Source organism: Sphaerodactylus townsendi, linkage group LG11 (genome assembly GCF_021028975.2).
Source record: "Sphaerodactylus townsendi isolate TG3544 linkage group LG11, MPM_Stown_v2.3, whole genome shotgun sequence".
NCBI classification, from domain to species: Eukaryota; Metazoa; Chordata; class Lepidosauria; order Squamata; family Sphaerodactylidae; genus Sphaerodactylus; species Sphaerodactylus townsendi.
The window spans coordinates 71,208,013-71,229,414 of NC_059435.1; the positions used below are offsets into that span (position 1 = coordinate 71,208,013).

At 48.4% G+C, this 21,402-nt stretch overlaps 1 protein-coding gene across 2 annotated transcripts in view; it reads right to left on the bottom strand.

The window, feature by feature from the left end:
* Nucleotides 1-16,219: 16,219 nt before the first annotated feature.
* Nucleotides 16,220-21,402, bottom strand: part of LOC125440723 (sodium channel protein type 5 subunit alpha-like) — a 395,791-nt gene continuing 390,608 nt past the window's right edge. For both annotated transcript variants that reach the window (XM_048510652.1, XM_048510653.1), the window contains exons 25-27: nucleotides 20,614-20,718; nucleotides 19,461-19,731; nucleotides 16,220-18,360 (exon numbers count right to left, since the gene is read on the bottom strand). In XM_048510652.1, coding sequence (XP_048366609.1) covers nucleotides 17,135-18,360; nucleotides 19,461-19,731; nucleotides 20,614-20,718 — 1,602 coding nt within the window. In that variant the 3' untranslated portion in view covers nucleotides 16,220-17,134. The remainder of the gene's footprint in view (nucleotides 18,361-19,460; nucleotides 19,732-20,613; nucleotides 20,719-21,402) is intronic.

The window sequence follows — 21,402 nt, forward strand, 5'->3', positions numbered from 1 at the left end:
GCATTGGGCTACTTGGAATGAGGCCGCTAACATTCCTTGTGTGTCAGCATAATGCCTCACCCTACATCCCCCGTGCTTCCTTTTTTGCAAGGGTGTTGTTTTGGCCCAGCTTTGAACTGCAACAGGACACTCGATACACCAACAGTTGAGCTACACCCTGCAGAAATACTTGGTGCAATGAAGCTCCTTGACCACCTGAGCAATGGCAAATAAGAAACGCTGTGACAGTCGGCTTCCAGATGACACCGCACCAGACAGCTGTGACAGTCGGCTTTCAGACAGCTGTGACAGTCGGCTACCAGATGACACCGCACAGTGCCCGCCCACCTGCTCGAGCATTCCCGTGGGTTGAGCTGGAGAGATTCTTGCTTAGCAGGCGAATCGCCCTTCGTTCCATCTGGGGGCAAGAAGTGAGCCAGCCAAGCCAGGTTTCCCTTTGGGTGCCAGGATGCACTAGGATTCTGCCCTGTGATGGACACAGTTCAGCAGTTCAGCATCAGCAAAGGGGCAAATTGAAGGTCGTGGCCTTCCTTTATAGAGTCAATCCATCTCATGCTGGCTTGTCCTCTTTTCCTGCTACTTTCACCCTTTCCTAGCATTATTATCTTTCCCAGTGACTCCCATCTTCTCCTTATGTGACCAAAGTACAACAGCCCAAGTTAAGACATTTTAGTTTCTAGGGACAGTTCAGGCTTGACCCACTGAGAGCCAGCGTGGTGTAGTGGTTAAGAGCAAGTAGATTCTAATCTGAAGAACCAGGTTTGATTCCCCACTCCTCCACCTGCGTGGCGGAGGCTTATCTGGTAAACCAGATTTGTTTCCGCACTCCTACATTCCTGCTGGGTGACCTTGGGCTAGTCACAGTTTTCTGTGAACTCTCTCAGCCCCACCTGTCTCACAAAGTGTCCGTTGTGAGGAGAGGAGGGGAAAGGAGCTGGTAAGCCACCTTGAGTCTCCTTACAGGGGAGAAAGGTGGGATATAAATCTAAACTCCTCCTCCTCCTCCTCCTCCTCCTCCTCCTCCTCCTCCTCCTCCTCCTCCTCCTCCTCCTCCTCCTCCTCCTCCTCCTCCTTCTTCTTCTTCTTCTTCTTCTTCTTCTTCTTCTTCTTCTTCTTCTTCTTCTTCTTCTTCTTCTTCTTCGTTGTTTTTCTGGCAGTCCACAATATTTGCAACACTCTCTTCCAGCACCACATTTCAAAGGAACCTCCTTTTGGAAATAAAACAGCAATCTCCTTTTATGACTCAGGAGACCAAAGACACGGGACACGATGTGGAGAAAGGCAAGTTTCCTTGAGCCCAGAGAAATAATGAGAAATTATGTTCTGCATTTGCAGTTGGCGTTTCCATCTGTGACTAACCAAGCTCAGCCATCCATCATTTAAATGGCCCCGGAGGAAGCAAAGTGTCTCGGTGGGCTCAGAGCCCCACGGGAGCTGCTAAGCTCACACAACCCAACTGGCAACAGAGCGGGAGGTGGGAAGGGTGACTTTATGCCCATCACAATTGTTGCTGTGTTCTATGTGTGAGGTTGAGGGCTGGGGACAGGAAAATGAGGGGACAAGCGACACCAACTGGGGCATGACATCACTTCCAGGAAACATGTCAGAATTCAAAAGTGACCTTTAGAATTTTGACATTGTATCATTGAAGACTTCCACGGCCGGAATAACTGGAGTATTGTGGGATTTCCGGGCTGTATGGCCGTGTTCCAGTAGCATTTTCTCCTGACGTTTCGCTGCATCTGTGGCTGGCATCTTCAGAGGATCTGATGTACCATCTGTGGCTGGCATCTGTGGTACAGAGGATCTGATGTACCATCTGTGGCTGGCATCTTCAGAGGATCTGATGTACCATCTGTGGCTGGCATCTTCAGAGGATCTGATGTACCATCTGTGGCTGGCATCTTCAGAGGATCTGATGTACCATCTGTGGCTGGCATCTTCAGAAGATCTGATGTTCCATTGTGGCTGGCATCTGTGGTACAGAGGATCTGATGTACCATCTGTGGCTGGCATCTTCAGAGGATCTGATGTTCCATCTGTGGTATAGAGGATCTGATGTACCATCTGTGGCTGGCATCTGTGGTACAGAGGATCTGATGTACCATCTGTGGCTGGCATCTTCAGAGGATCTGATGTTCCATCTGTGGTATAGAGGATCTGATGTACCATCTGTGGCTGGCATCTGTGGTACAGAGGATCTGATGTACCATCTGTGGTATAGAGGATCTGATGTACCATCTGTGGCTGGCATCTTCAGAGGATCTGATGTACCATCTGTGGTACAGAGGATCTGATGTACCATCTGTGGTACAGAGGATCTGATGTACCATCTGTGACTGGCATCTTCAGAGGATCTGATGTACCATCAGATCCTCTGAAGATGCCAGCCACAGATGCAGGCGAAACGTCAGGAGAAAATGCTACTGGAACACGGCCATATAGCCCGGAAATCCCACAACACTCCAATTTCAATATTGCGCACAGTTCATTTTTGATTTTCGAATCAGGGAGATGTTTTTCGTCACACAAAACACAGATGCTCAGCCTTGTTGACTGACAATAATATTACCAGATAGCCTGATGCGATACTTGGCACGTTGCTTTTTCTGGGAGCTCTGAAATTGCGGCTTTTGTGTGCAACTTCAAGCCAGGTTTTGACGGAGGGATTTGGCCCCCTTCTTCTCAGTTTCAGAGCCATTAAGCACCGTTTGGAACTTCTTTTTAAGTTTGCAAAATCAAACAGCTGAAGCCTGCACCGCAGTTATTGTACAGGAAAGTGTATTATAGGTATGACACATGGAATGAACCGTTCTTCTGGTAGGAAATCTGCGTTCTCTTTCTGTATCCCGAACGAGACCAACAAACAGGGACATCCTCGAGTGACTTTCCTGCCTCATCACTTCCCCGTCTCTGGCAGAAGAGGGTGCATTTGTCCAAAAGCTCCCATTAGCTGCGCATTCCAGTTATTAATCTCACATCCCTTACATGGTCACAGCTGTCTCCGAGCCAGTATTATATAACTACAATTGGCTTGTATTGTGATACTCTAAAATCGTGGGCAGGGTTGGAAGGAAACCTGCCCATTCCGAAAGAGGGAAGGGGAAATATTTTGCCCGTATGACTCCGTCCCGCATTTCGTCGCGCTGTTTGTTCTGGCGCGCTTTCTGGGGCAGAGACACACTTGGGGTCGATTGCTTTTCAAAGTCACTTTTCGAACACCCCGACCTTAACCGGGACCTTGGCAGATAGCTGCCGTTTCAGAAGTGGCAAGAAGAAAAACCAGGTTGCAAGGGAGATTTGAAAAGATAATGATGATGATAATTCCAAACAATGAATCAGGGGGATTATTTGCAAAGTAAGTCCTGCATGTCAGATGGGTCAGGAAGCTAAAAATATCCCCCTTTTTCTAAGTGACTGGCAAATAGCATTAAATTGAGACAGACGGAAGCAAATAGAGGGATTATGAAGTCGTTCACTTGGGATTGAGGAGTTCATTCCAGTGGCTGCTTTCTGCAAAGCGCCAAGCTTCCGATGGCACGAGGGTTGCCAACTAACCGGGAAAAAAAAAGATCTGGCTGGGTTCTGTGCCCCAGTTCGTTCTGCGGTAATCAGCAGGCGACACATTTCTTCGCCGCAAAAAGTTCCACCCCCTTAGTGCCTTTTCCGGCAGCTTTGCTGGTAGGAGTTAGCAGGCGATTCGGTTTATCCCAGGTCTACAAGAAGCATCACCTGCTAATTCTGCCGGGTCAAGCTGCTATCAAAAGCGCAGCTGTAGGATCCGGCTCCAAAACTGGCAACCCTCAATTGCTTATTTTCAGACTCCACACCCCAGAATGTTCTAGCCCAGGGGTCTGCAACCTGCGGCTCTCCAGATGTTCTTGGACTACCATTCCCATCTGCCCCTGCCAATTGGCCATGCTGGCAGGGGCTGATGGGAATTGTAGTCCAAGAATATCTGGAGAGCCGCAGGTTGCAGACCCCTGTCCCTTTCCACATTGCAACTTGCCTCGCCGCAGGGAGTTTGCAAGTGTCGGTCACAAACTCAGTTAAAAAAGGGTGACCTGTTTGTATGTAAACAAGCAGCTGAAGTCCCAGTTTATGACCTGATCTTTTGATTAGCTATTGGTCAGTCAGATAGCCGTTGCTTACATGTTGGTGAGCATGTACATCGGAAGTTATAAAGTTCACCTCATTCCTTTGTTTGAGCAGACACGGCACCAGAGACGAGGCACAAGGTAGACGGCATCATGCGAAATAGCAGCTAGGTAGCAAGATGTAACCAAACGTGCAGTAATGTCGATGTGTAACAGGAAAGAAAGGATTTCGTATTTTATCTCCATGTAGCCCTCCCTTATAGTTAATAAACTGAGAGTAAGGGGTGGCATGCAAGGAAGGGGAGGGAGGGGGCCCGGCATCTGGACATGGCCCACCCACCCTAGTAGTAAGAGGGGGAGAGGGAGGAGGGGTGGCATGCAAGGGAAGGGGAGGGTTGGCATGCAAGGGAGGGAGGGGGCCCGGCATCTGGACATGGCCCACCCACCCTAGCAGAAGGAAGGGGAGAGAGGGGGAGGGGTGGCATGCAAGGGAGGGAGGGCCCCTGGCATCTGGACATCACCAACCCACCCTAGCAGAGGGAGGGGGAGGGGTGGCATGCAAGGGAGGGAGGGGCCCCGGCATCTGGACATCACCAACCCACCCTAGCAGAGGGAGGGGGCCGGAGTGGGAGGGAGGGGTGGCTTGCAAGGGAGGGGAGGGAGGGAGAGTGGGAAGGGAAAGAAGAAATAGTGGAGGAGGGGCAGCCAGGGCTCGTGAGTTCCCCCTTGTATGTCTCTCTAAATCACATCACTACGTTGGACAGACTGATCCAAAAAGGATGTACCTCTGGAGGAAACAAATCGGCCAAAGTGATCTAAAGCCACCCTCGTTGCCGAATGAAAGTACATCTGGAAGTTTGAAAGTACACACTACGGAGCTCGCTGTACGTGAGGCTTAATTTGGCATCTGGAGATTTCAGCATATTAATATTGACGTCCTTGTTTCTTAAATCCTTCCCTTTTGCTGTTCCTCTAGTTTCTAGTTTGTTTTAGGTTGGAAGCAGGGACAGACTGCACACTGGCAAAGGTACATATTCGAGTGCGAAATGTGTGCTTTCAGGAGGGCCCAGGCATCTCTCCTAAAGACCTCCTCCCTCGCCTTGCTAAACATTCATATCCCCCCATCCAGTGTTGGGATCCAAAAATTTTAGTAACAGGTTCCCTCGCCAGCCCCCCCTCAGCAAAGGGGGCAGAGGCGTACCTAGGCAAAGCTGAGCCCAGGGCAAAACCTGAGTTGGATGCCCCCCCATGGGCAGCTACCCCACCACGACCCCAAAATTTGTTTTGCACCAGGTCATTTCTAAATCATCATAACATTATAGAAAATGCCCCAACTCACAAATCTGAACACAGCAATGGTGAAACACGCAGGTTCTTTGAGAGAGACTGGTGAGATAAAAGGCACGAAAGGCTGAGAATCCATGAATTGCAGTACCTGAAAGGGATTAACCCAGTTCAGGGAGTTACATTATTAGTCGCAATTGCTATATGGAACCGTCACGTTCAAAGGCAGTGTGCCTCTCGGGGAGGCGAGGGCGTGGAGATGGAAAAGCGGACCCAGTTAGTAACCCCCTCTCGGCACACAGAAATAATTAGTAACCCACTCTCGAGAACTGGTGAGAACCTGCTGGATCCCACCTCTGCCCCCATCCCTGCCTGTTCCCAGCCTGCTCTGGCACTCCTCCTCACGCCCCAATGTTGGTTGCCTAATTTACTTTGGCCCTTTCCGCACGAGGCACTGAAAATGTTTGCAGAACATTTCTGATCCCTTCCTTTTACCACAATGTATGTTCGCATTCACCCCCTCCAAACGTTTCATGGCTGCCATGAGGGGTTTTTCCCGTCTTTTTTCGATTATAAGTGGAAACAATGTTTCATAGAGTCTTCGATTCTCTACAGTGATTGTGGGTTTACTCACAAGTAAATTTTCCCATGCCTAAGAGAAACCGCACAAAGAAAATGGTTGCTTCACGTACTTGTAACCCCCATGCTCAGAATGGGTTGACCCAGAAAGGGGTGGAGACTCAAAGCAGCAAGAGGCTGCAGCAGACTTCACGTAGCTTGGAGGAGACAAGGCTACCAGACTCGGACCTTGGTTGTATAAGCCCTTAACACCTTGTTAAGGTAACTGCAATGTTGTTGGGAACTAGTGGGAAGGTAGCTGTTTGTTTTTGCTATGTTGTAAATGTTGGAGTTTATTGTTTCAGGGTTTCTTTTTGTGTTTGTAATGGGTGAGAGTTCTCCTGGAAACCTTCATCATGTTGAATCCTGTTCATCAAGCCCTTGGAGTCTTCAGGAGCCAACCCACTTGCAAAGAAGAATTGGACTTGGCAGTATCAGTAGACTGTAAATATAAGGACTTGAAAATGCAACCTGAACAGGACCTTGAAGTGTGATGTGAAATGTTGACGTTATATGTTAAGAAGGTAAACCATTTTGTTTTGAAAATTTGTTGTTGCAAACTCATTCCAAGTTCTGCCCCACAGAACCCACAGATAGAGGTTACATACTGAGCCCTTCGGGGGAGGGCGGTCTATAAACCCTATTATTATTATTATTATTATTATTATTATTATTATTATTATTATTATTATTATTATTATTATTATTATTATTGATACAAAACAGTTATACACAGCAAACAAGATCAATATGCTGGATTTTGTATTACATCACACGTCGACCCCTCCCCAAGCATCTAGGACTGTGTGATGTATCGACGAATAATGCGTGCAGAGCCGAGTAGGGTGGCCTTTTGCAGCTGACATATGGTGATTTTGTCAGCGCCAATTGTTTTTAAGTGCCGTTCAAGATCTTTAGGCACTGCACCCAGTGTGCCGATCACCACTGGGACCACTTGTACTGGTTTGTGCCAGAGTCTTTGTAGTTCATCATTATTATTATTATTATTATTATTATTATTATTATTATTATTATTATTATTATTATTATTATTATTATTATTATTATTATTATTATTATTATTATTATTATTAATAATAATAATAATAATAATAATAATAATAATAATAATAATAATAATAATAATAATAATAATAATAATAATAATGGGTTTGTGTAAGTGAAAATGCAAGGGGAAGAGAGGAATGAGAGAACAGCCAGAAATGATAGAAAATAAAGAGGCGAGGGCAAAATATTGGCTGAGGGCCAGGGAAAAAATGGCACCGAGGGGGAAGTCGAGCGAGGGCACAGAGGCATGGAAAACGGCAGCGGGAAGGATAGAATGCTTGGAAAATTGATCCCACAGCTAAAGGAGAAAGGCTTGAAAATGATTCAAACAAAAGAATTGTTATAAAAATGGTTTCAGAAAAAAAATTACCGGAAATAAAATGTTTTGGAAATAAAATGTTTCCAAAAATAAAACGTTTCGAAATTGAAATGCTTCCGGAACCAAAGGGGGGAAAACAGTGTGGAACACCAAGGAGGAAATGTTTCATTTCCGGCCTGGCAGCATTTTAAAAGCTGTGTGCGGAAAGGGTTGTTGGCGAACCTACGTCAGTGTTGGCGAACCTATGGCACGGGTGCCAGAGGTGGCACTTAGAGCCCTCTTTGTGGGCACGCGCACCATCACTCCAGTTTGGGCACTTGGCAGTGGCATAGTGTCAAGGGGGCGAGGGGTGCACAACGCACTGGGTGCGTGACCCTGCGGGGGCGTGGCAAGGATGTTCCAGGGGCGTGATGGGGTGCAGGGTCGTGCCCTGGATGCAGTTTTCCCTTGCTCCACCCCGGCACTCGGTCTCTAAAAGGTTCGCCATCACTGGCCTACGTGGTCCTAGCTAACCAGTGACCCTGCAGCACGTGATCATGCGAAGATGGAAAGCAGGAGGCAGGGAGGGGGTGGGGCAATGAAATTCCCTCCGCGAGTCCTTGCAGGTCCTCCGCGAGTCCTTTCAGATTTGCTTGCTGTTATAGCAGCAGTCTTGTATTGGGACTGTGCTTTTCTTTTCCTCGCTACTGGGCCTCTCCTGAGCAAAAGAGAGCATCCCCCCCACCTCAGTCCTGGCATGACGCCCACGAGATACTCCTTCATACGACTCCGGCTCTTTTTCAGCGGCAGCAAACGGCAATCGAAGGGGGGGGGGAACTCTTTGCGAGCTCCCCAGTAAAGTGTGGACTGAAATTAATGGAAGTCTTTCTATAGATTGCGCCACACACTTCAGAGCAGGCCTTTAAAGTGTAGCAATTAACCTCCCGATAAAAGGGTTACCCAAGCAGGATCCATTGATTCATCTTCTGTTCGGATGCCAGCACCAAAGGGGCCTACATTGGGTAGTAGAGGAAGGCCTGAGCGCATTACCACAGCTGCTGGGAGGCCGCAAGCCAGTTCTACTCGAGAAGGACGCCGCGCTGTCCTCGAGAGGTCCGTTGAAAGAACAGAAGAAAGTTGTCTCCACCTGGATTGAACCACACCTTTCTGAGCCCTGCTAGTATCTGCCTTATCCAGGGCTCTATTAGAATAACATATTTCTAACAGCTGATACTCAGTAGCTCATGGGGAGAAGTCCTGGCCAAATCACGGCAGCCATTGTCCTGCTAATTCAGATGAAAAATGGCAAATAAATACATGGAAAGCTGAAAATTATTTTTCAATTGCTCTCACGGCAGGTTCCTCAGCAGTTACAAGGAGCAAGAGACTAGTCCTTGATGGATTCTGGCGCTTACCTGTAATTGCCAAGGGGTTGGACGCAGTGGTGGGATCCAAAAATGTTAGTAACAGGTTTGCATGGTGGTGGGATTCAAACTGTGGCGTAGCGCCAATGGGGCTGGGCGGGGCATGATGGGGGCGTGGCCGGGCATTCCGGGGCGGGGCATTCCTGGGTGGGGCTGTGCCAAGGACACAGCTGCTGCACCAGTCCTTGGACGGGAAACGAATGCACGCAGGCTCAGGCTGCCACGCACGCCGGTGCACCTCCTGCTAGACTGCTTCAAGTTCTGTTCGGTACTGCTGAGAGGAGGGGCGTAACTCAGGCAAAAATCACCTGGCAAAACCACCAATTAGTAACCCCCTCTTGGCACACAAAAATAATGAGTAACCTACTCTCGGGAACCTGGGAGAACCTGCTGGATCCCACCTCTGCTAGTGTCCATCCCCATCCGTCGTGGATCTTGCCATGCTCATCCAGGGGAGACCAGGAGATTGTGGCACTGAAGAATTCCTTGCTTGTGCTGGTGCTCTGTTTAAAGATTGCTTGTAACAGACCTTCCTAGCCTAGCCAGACAGCATCTGATTCTTATCAGGGTTCTGACCTTGGCGTGGGCAATTCTCTCTGGTAAGAGATACTTTTGCATCACAAGCAGAGTGCACGGAGGCAACGCACAGCAGCGCTTCCCCGGGCATGCGTGTGTGACCTGGCAACAAAGAAAACTCTGAGTCAATTTGTAGTTTCTAACTAATAAGAGTTTTAATGCGGTCCTTATTAGTGAACTTATTAGTGAACTCCATTCTGGATAGAAAAGTGAAGAGATTAGTTCTCTATTCTAATCTATCTAGCTCAGGGGTCTGCAACCTGTGGCTCTCCAGATGTTAATGGACTACAAATCCCATCAGCCCCTGCCAGCATGGCCAATTGGAGTATCCAGGGTGGGGGAAAGAACCATTGTCTGTTAACAAGTAAAGGGTGCAATTAGCAAGCTAGATTTACATGTGTTGAGTGGGATCCATCCATTAGCATGTGAGTAACAATGAAGATACCCAGTTCCCCCGAAAATAAGACAGTGTCTTATATTAATTTTTGCTCCCAAAGATGCGCTATGTCTTATTTTCAGGGGATGTCTTATTTTTCTGTGTTCTGTTCGACGGGCATGCTTCCAAACCAAAACTTTGCTACGTCTTACTTTTGGGGGATGCTTTATATTAAGCACTTCGGCAAAACCTTTATTACGTCTTATTTTCAGGGGATGTCTTATTTTCGGGGAAACAGGGTAGCAAGCAGAGGTGGGATCCAGCAGGTTCTCACAGGTTCCCGAGAGTAGGTTACTCATTATTGGTGTGTGCCGAGAGGGGGTTACTAATGGGTGATTTTGCCACGTGATTTTGGCCTTAGTTACGCCCTCCTCTCAGCAATAGCGTGCAGAACTTGAAGCAGTCTAGCAGGAGGTGCACCGGCGTGTGTGGCAGCCTGTGCCTGCGTACATTCGTTTCCCGCCCAAGGACCGGCGCAGTGGCTGCGTCCTTGCCACAGCCCCGCCCAGGAATTCCCCACCCCCGGAATGCCTGGCCACGCCCCCGTCATGCCCCACCCAGCCCCATTGGCGCTACCCAACTGTTTGAATCCCACCACTAAGGGAACCTGTTACTAAAATTTTTGGATCCCTCCACTGGTAGCAAGGTCAATAGATGAGATCATCTGAATATAAGTAGCCTGGCCTTTGTTCCCTTTGATTGTTTACTGTCTATAGTCATCCTGTGTTTGTGTGGAGCTGACTAGTCACTGTCTTGACTCTAGTGTTTTTCAACACTGGTAGCCAAGTTTTGTTCATTTTCATGGTTTGTTAGTAATTGTTTTAAGGTTGGTAACTGGCTCAGGCTCATACAGTGTAAAACCAGATCTCCCCAGCCCTGCTGTGACAACCTAACCATTAAATCACAACGGCTCCAGAACCCTGGGACTGGATTTTCCATTAGCCATGTGTCTCAGAGCTGCCAGCCTCCAGGTGGAGCCCAGAGATCTGGAATTACAACTGATCTCCAGATTACAAAGATTGGTTTCCCTGGAGCAAGAAAGATCTGGACGATGTGCTATCACATTTCTGCAGAAATCCCTCCCTTCTTCAACCCACTCCCTCCTCCTCTGGCTACAAATGCAAACCTGCAGGAATTTCCCAATCCAGAGTCAGCAACCCCAGGGCTGTGTGAGAACACATTTCCCAGCTGAACTACAAACTTCTATGCATACAACCAGTGGCGTATCTGCCTAGGGACAAGGGGTACCCCTTGTCCCTGGGCGCCACTCTTCTGGTCACGTGGGGGGGCGCAAAATCAGCCCCCCACGTGACCAGGAAGTCCTGCTGTCTCCTCATTTTTGCGTGCCTCAACCCCATCTAAGGCATGCAAAAATGATGAGACAGCAGGACTTCCTGCTGCCTCCAAGCGCCCTCAACCCTGCTCTGGACTCCCCCCTCCCTTCCTTCCCCCCTGCCAGCTGGGCTCCCACCCCTTCCTGCTCCCCAAGCCCCTCCCCCCCCGGCCTCAGTGCTTATAAAAGAATGTCTCCAAGGCCGGGACTGCAGTCTCTTCTGGCCTGCCCGGAGGGAGCCCAGCTGTCAGGGGGAGTCTGGGGGGGGAGGTGGGCACCCTAGACCTTGCCCATGTCCATGATGGCATGGATGGGGTCAAGGGCAGTGGGGGGCGGAGCTTGGGTGGGGCAGAGCCTGGGGTGGGGTGGGGGGCAGAGCCTGGGGGGCATCCTGGAGACAATTTGTCTCCGGGTGCCATTTACCCCAGGTACGCCTCTGCATACAACATCCGCTTATGATAAGAAGCTGGAAAATGGGAGGACAATATCCGGACTCCCCGTACTAAATTCCTGCCCTCTCTGCCACGCTCTCCCTTAAATGGTGCAACCAGTTTTCTTCCAGGTTTTCTTCTTGCACCACGAAGCCCGCGGCTCCCTTGCCGCAATCTGTTTTTAAACTGACAATTGGGAATCGGGATCCCAGGGGCCATTATCCCATTTCATTTTTCTGAAATTAAATATCGTTCTGAATGGATGCAGTCAGACGTCTGCAGCAGCTAATTGTTTGCTCCTTTCATTAAGCTTTCGTTTGGGTATCAAGAGAAGTGAGATAGAATGGGGTTGGGAAGATGGCGGTTTCAACAGGGGGAGGGGGGAAAGAAGGGCTTATATTCAACTCCTGGGTCATGTTTATCTTGCGCTCCCTTCCCAAGAGGTCTTATTTTCAAAGGAGTCTTCTGAGCCCAGGTAGGGAAAAAAACCCTCAATGTTCTCTGTGGGCAGAGCAATAACTAAGATTTGCCTCCAAAGATTGGCTTCCTGTGCCAATCTTCGCTCTCAAGAGCGAAACGTCCCATTTGTCAGTTTGTATTTTGGTTTTAAAAACTCCTGCACAGATATGAAGGGAGGGGAGATCAAATGGGGAATTCTGCCTGGGATGGAGAAAGTAAATACAGAGAAAAACGCTCTCCCTCTCTCGTAGCACTAGTACTTTGGGGACACCTGACCCAGTTGTTAAGCAATAGACTTCCGCAAGGACAAAATGAAATGCTTCTTCACTTAAGCAGTAATTGAACTGTGGACTTCGTTGCCAGTTGATGTAGAGACGACCATGAACTTAGATCAGTGGTGGTGAACCTATGGCACTCCAGATGTTCATGAACTACAATTCCCATCAGCCCCATCATCTGATGGGAATTGTAGTCCATGAACATCTGGAGTGCCATAGGTTTGCCACCACGGACTTAGGAGCAGCAGTGGAGGTTAAGAGCTTGTGTATCTAATCTGGAGGAACCGGGTTTGATTCTCCGCTCTGCTGCCTGAGCTGTGGAGGCTTATCTGGGGAATTCAGATTAGCCTGTGCACTCCCACACACGCCAGCTGGGTGAGCTTGGGCTAGTCACAGCTTCTCGGAGCTCTCTCAGCCCCACCTACCTCACAGGGTGTTTGTTGTGAGGGGGGAAGGGCAAGGAGATTGTCAGCCCCTTTGAGTCTCCTGCAGGAGAGAAAGAGGGGATATAAATCCAAACCCCTCCTCCTCCTCCTCCTCCTCCTCCTCCTCCTCCTCCTCTTCTTCTTCTTCTTAGATGGGTTGAAGAGGGGAGCAGACAGATTCATGAAGGACAGTGCCGACTGGCGATGGCTACTAAAGGGAACCGCCGTCAGGGGAAGGCCTCTTATCAGTTGGCTGCTTTGTGAAAAAGGATGCCGGATGAGTTAAGGCCATTGGTCTGATCCAGCAAGGCTCCTCAGCGTGGCGTAGTGGTTAAGAGCAGTGGGCTTTCATCTGGAGAACGGGGTTCGACTCCTCACTCAACTTCAACTGACCTTTATTCAACTGACTCGGACCATCAGCTCTGCTGGAGGGAAGATTCAAGAATATGGAACGTTCTAAAAGAGTGTGTTCATGTGATATGACTACGGTTGAAACACTTGACCATTCTTTGTTTCTAGGCCCTAAATGCAATAAGATACGCCTGAAATACGTGAATTCCATTTTCTTGCAATGTTCTCAGTGGCATGAGTGTTATAAGATACCCGATCTCCCGAACAGCTCTGATGTGCTCTTTTGTGAAACTGTTGCAAATTTTATACTGGGAATTAGTAATTTTAACTGCATTTCTTAACCTTGTTTTGTTTTAAAATTTTGTCCTGTTTTATATGCCAATGAAGGCTTGTGTTGTGTTGTTAAAAAAAAACAACTGACTCGGACTCTTCTCTGGCAAACTGGATTGGTTTCTCCACACCTCCAGGTGAAGCCTTCCGGGTGACCTTGGGCTAGTCAAAGTTCTCTCACAAACCTCTCAGCCCCCCTATCCCACAAAACGTCTGTTGTGGAGAGAGAAAGGGAAAGCGGTCTGTAAGCCTTTCTGAGACTCCTTACAGGAGAGAAAGGTGGGGTACAAATCCAAACTCCTCCCTCTCCCCCCCCCTCCTCCTCCTCCTCTTCTTCAGTCTCAGCAACTCAAAAGAAGAAGAAGAGTTTGGATTTATATCCCCCCCTTTCTCTCCTGCAGGAGACTCAAAGGGGCTGACAATCTCCTTGCCCTTCCCCCCTCACAACAAACACCCTGTGAGGTAGGTGGGGCTGAGAGAGCTCCGAAAAGCTGTGACTAGCCCAAGGTCACCCAGCTGGCGTGTGTGGGAGCGCACAGGCTAATCTGAATTCCCCAGAGAAGCCTCCACAGCTCAGGCGGCAGAGCTGGGAATCAGATCCGGTTCCTCCAGATTAGATACATGAGCTCTTAACCTCCTACGCCACTGCTGCTCCTTGAGTTGATAGTTCCATGGGAATGTCAACTCAATGCATGGCAGCTGTGAAAAAGAGATGTATGCAGCCAGGAATCTGCCTGTTCACAGCCCTGATCCTCACCTCCACAACAAACTGGAGATGAGACTCCAAAAGAAGCAGGAGGGGGAAGCTTGAAAATCAGACATCTCTGACTCAAGAGGGCCAGACCTCATTGTGATATACTTGTGGAGACTCGCAGGGCACTCCTTTAGCTTAGGAGGAGGCTCCTGAAAACACAGAGGCCTTGATTGCCATCCCTGTCAGTAGCTCTTCTCTCCCGCTGTCAGTAACAAGCCCTCTACAGCAACGAGGCGAGTCTAACTTCAGAAAAAACACTACTTGTTATGCTGATGAAGTTGAAGCAAATGCATGTTTGACTTCAGACAGAGGTTTCCGTCAAGAGCTGCTTTGATGATATCTTGTTGCACGCGTTTTCGGGGGTTAAAGTTCGAAATCTGGGAGCTAATGTTCAGGGAGGGACTGTAGCTCAGCTGTAGGGCTTTGGCTTGAGATTCGAAAGGTCCCAGCCTCTCCAGTTTGAACATTCAGGTACAGGGGCATAGCTATAGAAAAGGCCACCTGCGGCAGGCAGTGAAATGGCACCTCTCCAAACATCTGACACTGTCTTTTAGATTGTTGACCGTACTGACTCACTATGCTGACTAAGAAATGGCAAATGCAGTTCAGTGTAGCAAAATGTAAAGTGATGCACATAGGGGCAAAAAATCCAAACTTCACATACACGCTACAGGGATCAGTGCTAACAGTCACAGACCAGGAAAGGGATTTGGGCGTCTGAGTTGATAGTTCCATGGGAATGTCAACTCAATGCATGGCAGCTGTGAAAAAGGCAAACTCTATGCTGGGGATAATTAGGAAAGGAATTGAGAATAAAACTGTAAAGATTGTCAAGCCCTTATATAAAGCAGTGGTGCGACCGCACTTGGAGTACTGTGTTCAGTTCTGGTCACCACATCTCAAAAAGGATATCAAAGAGATAGAAAAAGTGCAGAGAAGGGCAATGAGGATGATTGAGGGACTGGAGCACCTTCCTTATGAGGAGAGGCTGCAGCATTTGGGATTCTTTAGTTTGGAGAGGAGACGTCTGAGGGGGGATATGATTGAAGTCTATAAAATTATGCATGGGGTAGAAAATGTTGACAGAGAGAAATTTTTCTCTCTTTCTCACAATACTAGAACCAGGGGGCATCCATTGAAAATGCTGGGGGGAAGAATTCGGACTAATAAAAGGAAACACTTCTTCACGCAACGTGTGATTGGTGTTTGGAATATGCTGCCACAGGAGGTGGTGATGGCCACTAACCTGGATAGCTTTAAAAGGGGCTTGGACAGATTTATGGAGGAGAAGTCGATTTATGGCTACCAATCTTGATCCTCTTTGATCTGAGATTGCAAATGCCTTAACAGTCCAGGTGCTCGGGAGCAACAGCCGCAGAAGGCCATTGCTTTCACCTCCTGCCTGTGAGCTCCCCAAGGCACCTGGTGGGCCACTGCGAGTAGCAGAGAGCTGGACTAGATGGACTCTGGTCTGATCCAGCTGGCTTGTTCTTGTGTTCTTATGCGTAATCTGCCTGGAGTCCTTGTGAGAAAGGGGGACTATAAATAACACAAATGAAATCAGCAGAATCACTACGAATTTCACTCCCCCCTTTGACCCCCAAAAATCTTAGTGGAGATATTCAAGAGCAATGGCACCCCCCTCCCAAGCAGCACACAGGGCATTTGCCCTACCCAACTCCACCCTAGTTACGCCAGTGATCAGGTAGTAGGTGATGTGAAAGACCCAGAGGTGTAGCAAGGGGGGGAAGCACTCGGTGCACCGGTGCGTCCTCCACCCCACCCAGGAATGCCCCCGCCTGCCCTTCCATGCCCCCCACAGGGGCACACTCCCAGTGCATTGCGCCCCCCGTCCCCTTGGCGCTACGCCTCTGGAAAGACCTCAGCCTTAGACCCTGGAGAGCCACTACCAGTCTGAATAGAAAATAGTGATCTTGATGGACCAATGGTCTGATTCAGTATAAAGCAGTGCCATGTTAATGTGAAGCCCAAAACTCCTTCTAAGGACACTTGGATCAGAACCCTCATGGTAGCCAAAGCAGACTCTCGAAACATGCTAAAAAAATAGTGCTTTTATTGGCAGGTTTACAAGCAGAATCCATTAGTGTCTAATATCCTGCAGGAGAAAACAAACAAAAAAAATAAGAGTCTTGCTGTCTCTGATGTCACTTCCTCCCTTCTGTTTCCCTGGGGGTTCCAAGTGGGTGTCTTTGCAGTTAATACAAGGTTAGTATGTTGCTGACTTTCTAGTTTGTCGGGCAATGAATATCTCTGGCCGGCAGCGGCATCTTGCGTTGTTTGGAAACCACCACAAACTCCTACTTTATATCACGTAGAGTGCTAGCAATCATCTATCTCCGTGGAAAAAGAGATAATTATATCTTTTTTTCTTTTTAAGTAAAAAAATATCAAATATAATAAATTTATGAAAGACCATTCACAACATATACATTAAGTGTTATATTGTTGCTACAGCAGCTATGTGATCATCTCTCCTCGTCTCGGCCTCTCTCTCCCTGGCTTTTTTAATGATAGAAATGCAAGATCATACATTGCCATAGGTAAACGCGCTAATATAAGTAAGACCTCAAAAATGAAAGTATGCAGTCGGATTGCCCCCCGCCCTCCCCGTGGATTAGATATAAAGTATTTTATGGTGTTACAGTCTAGCATCTCCCCAATTGCATCGTTGCTAGAACAGCCGTGACCTTGGGCCCGATCTTCGGGCCCATCCCTGTGCATATATAGATATAAACATTGAGCAAAGTTCAAAAAGAGCCGGGTCAATGGTTATATGTATATAACACATTGACTTACACAACACCTTAAAAGGGTTCAGCTTCCATTCTTGATTCCTTTGCAACAAATGTTTAAAAAGGCTGCGTCAACTGTCGTGTAGGTACAGTGTTACATTCTGTAAACAAAATTTTGGACGTGTTCTTAAAAAAAAGCCAACCCTCCCAATCTGCCCTTTAAACAACCGACTCTTTGTCTTGCTCAGGTGATAGCTGATCGTCCAGGTGTTCGTCGCTTTTGCTCGAGTCCGTCAACCGTAGCTGGAAGTTGTCACTGGTGCCTCTTGTGACGCTATCATAGGAGGGGGGGAACGACGTGGAGGAAAGAGTTTCAGATTTGTTGATTGGCCTGCCGTAGTTTTCGCCCAACATGAGGGCGATGAGGCCTTCCTTCTCCGGTGCGTCTTCCCCCAAATTGCACGCTTTTTGGCGGTACAAGAAAGAGGCCTGCTTGAGCGATCGTTGGAAGAGGTGGCTCCTATAAGCCCTCTGGATGAGGATGGCAGAAACCTCTTCCTGCTTCCGCCGCAGCGTGGTCGTGATTGGCTCGTAAGAAATCTTCGACGGGTTGGCAGCCATGAATTTCTCCTCCATCTGGATTTTGAGGGCGTCCATCTCCCCGGATTCACCCAGGACTCTTTTGGTAAATGCAAACAAAATGTCCAAACAGTGGATCCGATCGCCGCTCACCATGGGCAGGTCCATGGCGATCAGCTTGATGGTATTTGGTTTTGCAATCCGCAAAGGCTCCGAGAGCGTGTCCGCGAAATTGGAAAGTGCTTTGTACTCAATAAACTGAGTGGCTTCAGGGTCAAACCTTTCCCAGATTTCATAAAACATATCAAAGTCGTCCTCGCTGAGGGGTTCTGTGCTCTCTTCAGTGGCCACACTGAAGTTCTCCAAAATAATGGCTATGTACATGTTTACAACAATGAGGAAAGAGATAATGATATAGGTCACAAAGAACAGAATCCCCACAGCGGGGCTGCCGCAGTCTCCCTTGGAGCTATGCGTATGGTTACCGTAAGGGTCGCAATACGGCGGCCCCGTGTTCAAAATGGGGTTCAGGAGCCCATCCCAGCCGGCTGACGTTGTGATCTGGAAGAGGCAGAGCATGCTGTTGGCGAACGTCTGGAAGTTGAACATGTCGTCGATCCCATGCTCCTTCTTGACGTAGGCAAAGTTGGCCATGCCGAAAATGGCGTAAATGAACATGACCAAGAAAAGCATGAGGCCAATGTTGAACAACGCGGGGAGGGACATCATTAAGGCAAAAAGGAGTGTCCGGATCCCTTTGGCCCCTCGTATAAGCCTCAGGATCCGGCCGATCCGAGCCAAGCGGATGACTCTGAAGAGGGTGGGGGAGAAGAAGTATTTCTGGATGATGTCGGAAAGCACGGAACCTTGGGAGAGAGAAGGACAAACAATGGAATGAAACCCCGGTTCGTGCTTAACCAAGGCTTTGGATTTTCAGTTAAAAAAAGAGTTCAGATTGAAGAGCACGCGCCACTGCACATGAGTCTAGGGGCATGAAATAGCACATAGTGCAGCCGGCACTGTCAGCCTCCAGGGGGCGGCTGGAGATCTTCTACTATTATAATTTCAGGTGACAGAGATCAGTTCACCTGATGGCCCGTTTGGAAGGTGGACTCTACGGCATTATACCCCACTGAAGCCCCTCCCCTCCCCAAATCCAGGCTCCTCCCTCAAAATCTCCAGGTATTTGCCAAACTGGAGCTGGCAACCCAAAGGAGTAGGGGGCCTTGCATCGCATGAACCACATGAGAATTGTCCTAATTTCTCCATCTTGAGAGAGCCAGCATGGTCTAGTGCAGTGATTCCCAAAGTGGGCGCCACCGCCCCCTGGTGGGTGCTGCAGCGATCCAGGGGGGCGGTGATGGCCACAGGTAGAAACATTAATACATATATCTTTCTGTTTAATTGCTATTACAATTAAAAAAATAATTTCCAGGGGGCGCTAAGTAATATTTTTTTCTGGAAAGGGGGCAGTAGGCCAAATAAGTTTGGGAACCACTGGTCTAGTGGTTAAGAGCAGGTGCACTCTAATCTGGAGAACTGGGTTTGATTCCCCGCTCTGCCACTTGAGCTGTGGAGGCTTATCTGATGAACCAGATTAGCTTGTGCACTCAAACACATGCCAGCTGGGTGACCTTGGGCTACTCACAGTTCTTTGGAGCTCTCTCAGCCCCACCTACCTCACAGGGTGTTTGTTGTGGGGGGGGGAGGGTAAGCCCCCTTGAGTCTCAAACACATGTCAGCTGGGTGACCTTGGGCTACTCACAGTTCTTTGGAGCTCTCTAAGCCCCCCCTACCTCACAGGGTGTTTGTTGTGGGGGGAGGGTAAGCCCCCTTGAGTCTCCTTACAGGACAGAAAGGGGGGATATAAATCCAAACTCTTCTTCTTCTTCCTCTCTGGGCAGCCCTATAAGCTGTGTAGCAATTTGGGCTTTGGGAACCCCCACAGAATCATTATTTGACTTACCCACAATGGATAGAATCACCACCACGAAATCAAATATATTCCAGCCATTGGTGAAATAGTAATGCCTCAGAGCCACCATTTTCAATATGCACTCCGCCGTGAAGATGGCCACAAAGATCATGTTGATGATATAAAGGATGCTGATTTTTTCCTGGCTCTGATCGTCCGTTTCCACCATCATGGTCACCATGTTGAGGCAGATGAGAAGCATGATGCAAATGTCGAAGGCTTGCTTTGTGACGACGTCGAAAATGAAGCCCTGGCACGGGTTCTGGAGGAGAGGAAGGAAACGCGGTGATTAGGACACTGGAGGCTGAGCATCCCAGTGAGAATATGCCACAGCTCTGAAGTGCAGGATGACAGTTTTCAAGTTGCACAGAGGCTCGAGCGCGGACACTTATTTACTGAGTAAATTTAAATTTATTGGAAACATGTTTTAGCTGCCTTTCTTCCTTACAGGAACTCAAGGCGGCTTCGAAAGCCAACATGATAAAATGCAATCAAAACGCTCACAATTGAGACACATAAAAAACACAAAATAAAATTAAACGTTTCAAATGACCAGGAGGCAAACCTAAAACTAATCAAATGTCATAATGGATAACACCATCTGCAGCTGCTATCCAGGGCTGGAGCGAGGGGGAACTGTGTCAGGGACATGCGTTTGTTCTGCGTCCCTGCCATGCCCCTGCCTGCCCTGCCATGCCCCTGGAATGCCCCCACCACACCCCTGCACTGGCGCGCCCCCGGTGCATTGCGCCTCCTATCCCCTTGGCGCTACGCCACTGCTGCCATTTAGACATCAGGAGTGAGGGGGGGGGGGCAGGCACAAAGTCTCAGGATCAGGCCATGAGCAGAGCTTTGACTGCAATACAGCAGCGTATCACTCTTCCTCACAGGGCCCTGTTAAATGGCAAAAGGACTGTTACATTTAGTGGAGCTGGATTGCATAGTTTTAAAGGATGAGACCATTGAACTGTTACTAGAAAAGAAGGAGATTACAACCTACTGAAAGGTCTTTCCTACTGAAAGCTACTTGGGATCCTTCAATGGGAAATGCCAGCAATCAACCTAGGGACTTTCTGCTTGTAAACCACGCTCTTTAGGCCACAGGCCCTCCTGAAATGTCCAAAAATAATTTGAGTAGTCTCACCAATGGTCGTGGGATGGGCTTTTGGGGTTTCTTGGATCCCAATTTTTTCATGGCATTGTAGTATTTTTTCTGTTCCTCTGTCATAAAGATGTCTTGTCCACCTAAGTATAGGGAAATGCAATTTGTATTATTTTGCTTGTTTGTGTTTTGGTTCAGTTTTTTAAATTTGCACTTTAAAAACACGATCCGAAACATATAAAGACAAACATTTATAAAGTCCTTATTTCATAGAGACTTCCAGTTTCTTCTGTAATCAATGTGAACCCTTAAACAAGGGCCAGAGCAAGGGGAAACTGCGCCCGGGGCACTGTAAGGTTGTGACTTTGTTATAGTTGGTAGTTTGGCCTTGGAGGAGATTCCTTCGCTACGTTGGGCTAACTGCCCAATACATCTGTTATCACTTGCTTAACCTTGCTTTCCGTCTGTGTGATATAGCCCTGTGTGAAACTGCTTTTGGTTTGTTAGGTGGGAACTGCTAATTGTTTATGTTCAGCTCTTGGCGGGAATAGAGGCCCGTAAAAGCGGCTGACCGATGGGGGGGTGGGGGTGGGTCAGAATCTGCATTGCCTGTAGACGATCATGAAAGCCAGCTCAATAAAGAACGATTAAGGTTGCTTTTGGACTGGACCTTACTGATTCCTTACAGGCACACATGTGCCCTCTGCCCCTGCCTCACCCCGCCACGCCCTGGAATGCCCCCGCCACACTCCCCACTGGCGCGTGCCTGATGCGTTACACATACCCCATCCCCTTGGCACTACGCCACTGCCTTAAATCCTAAATTTCCAC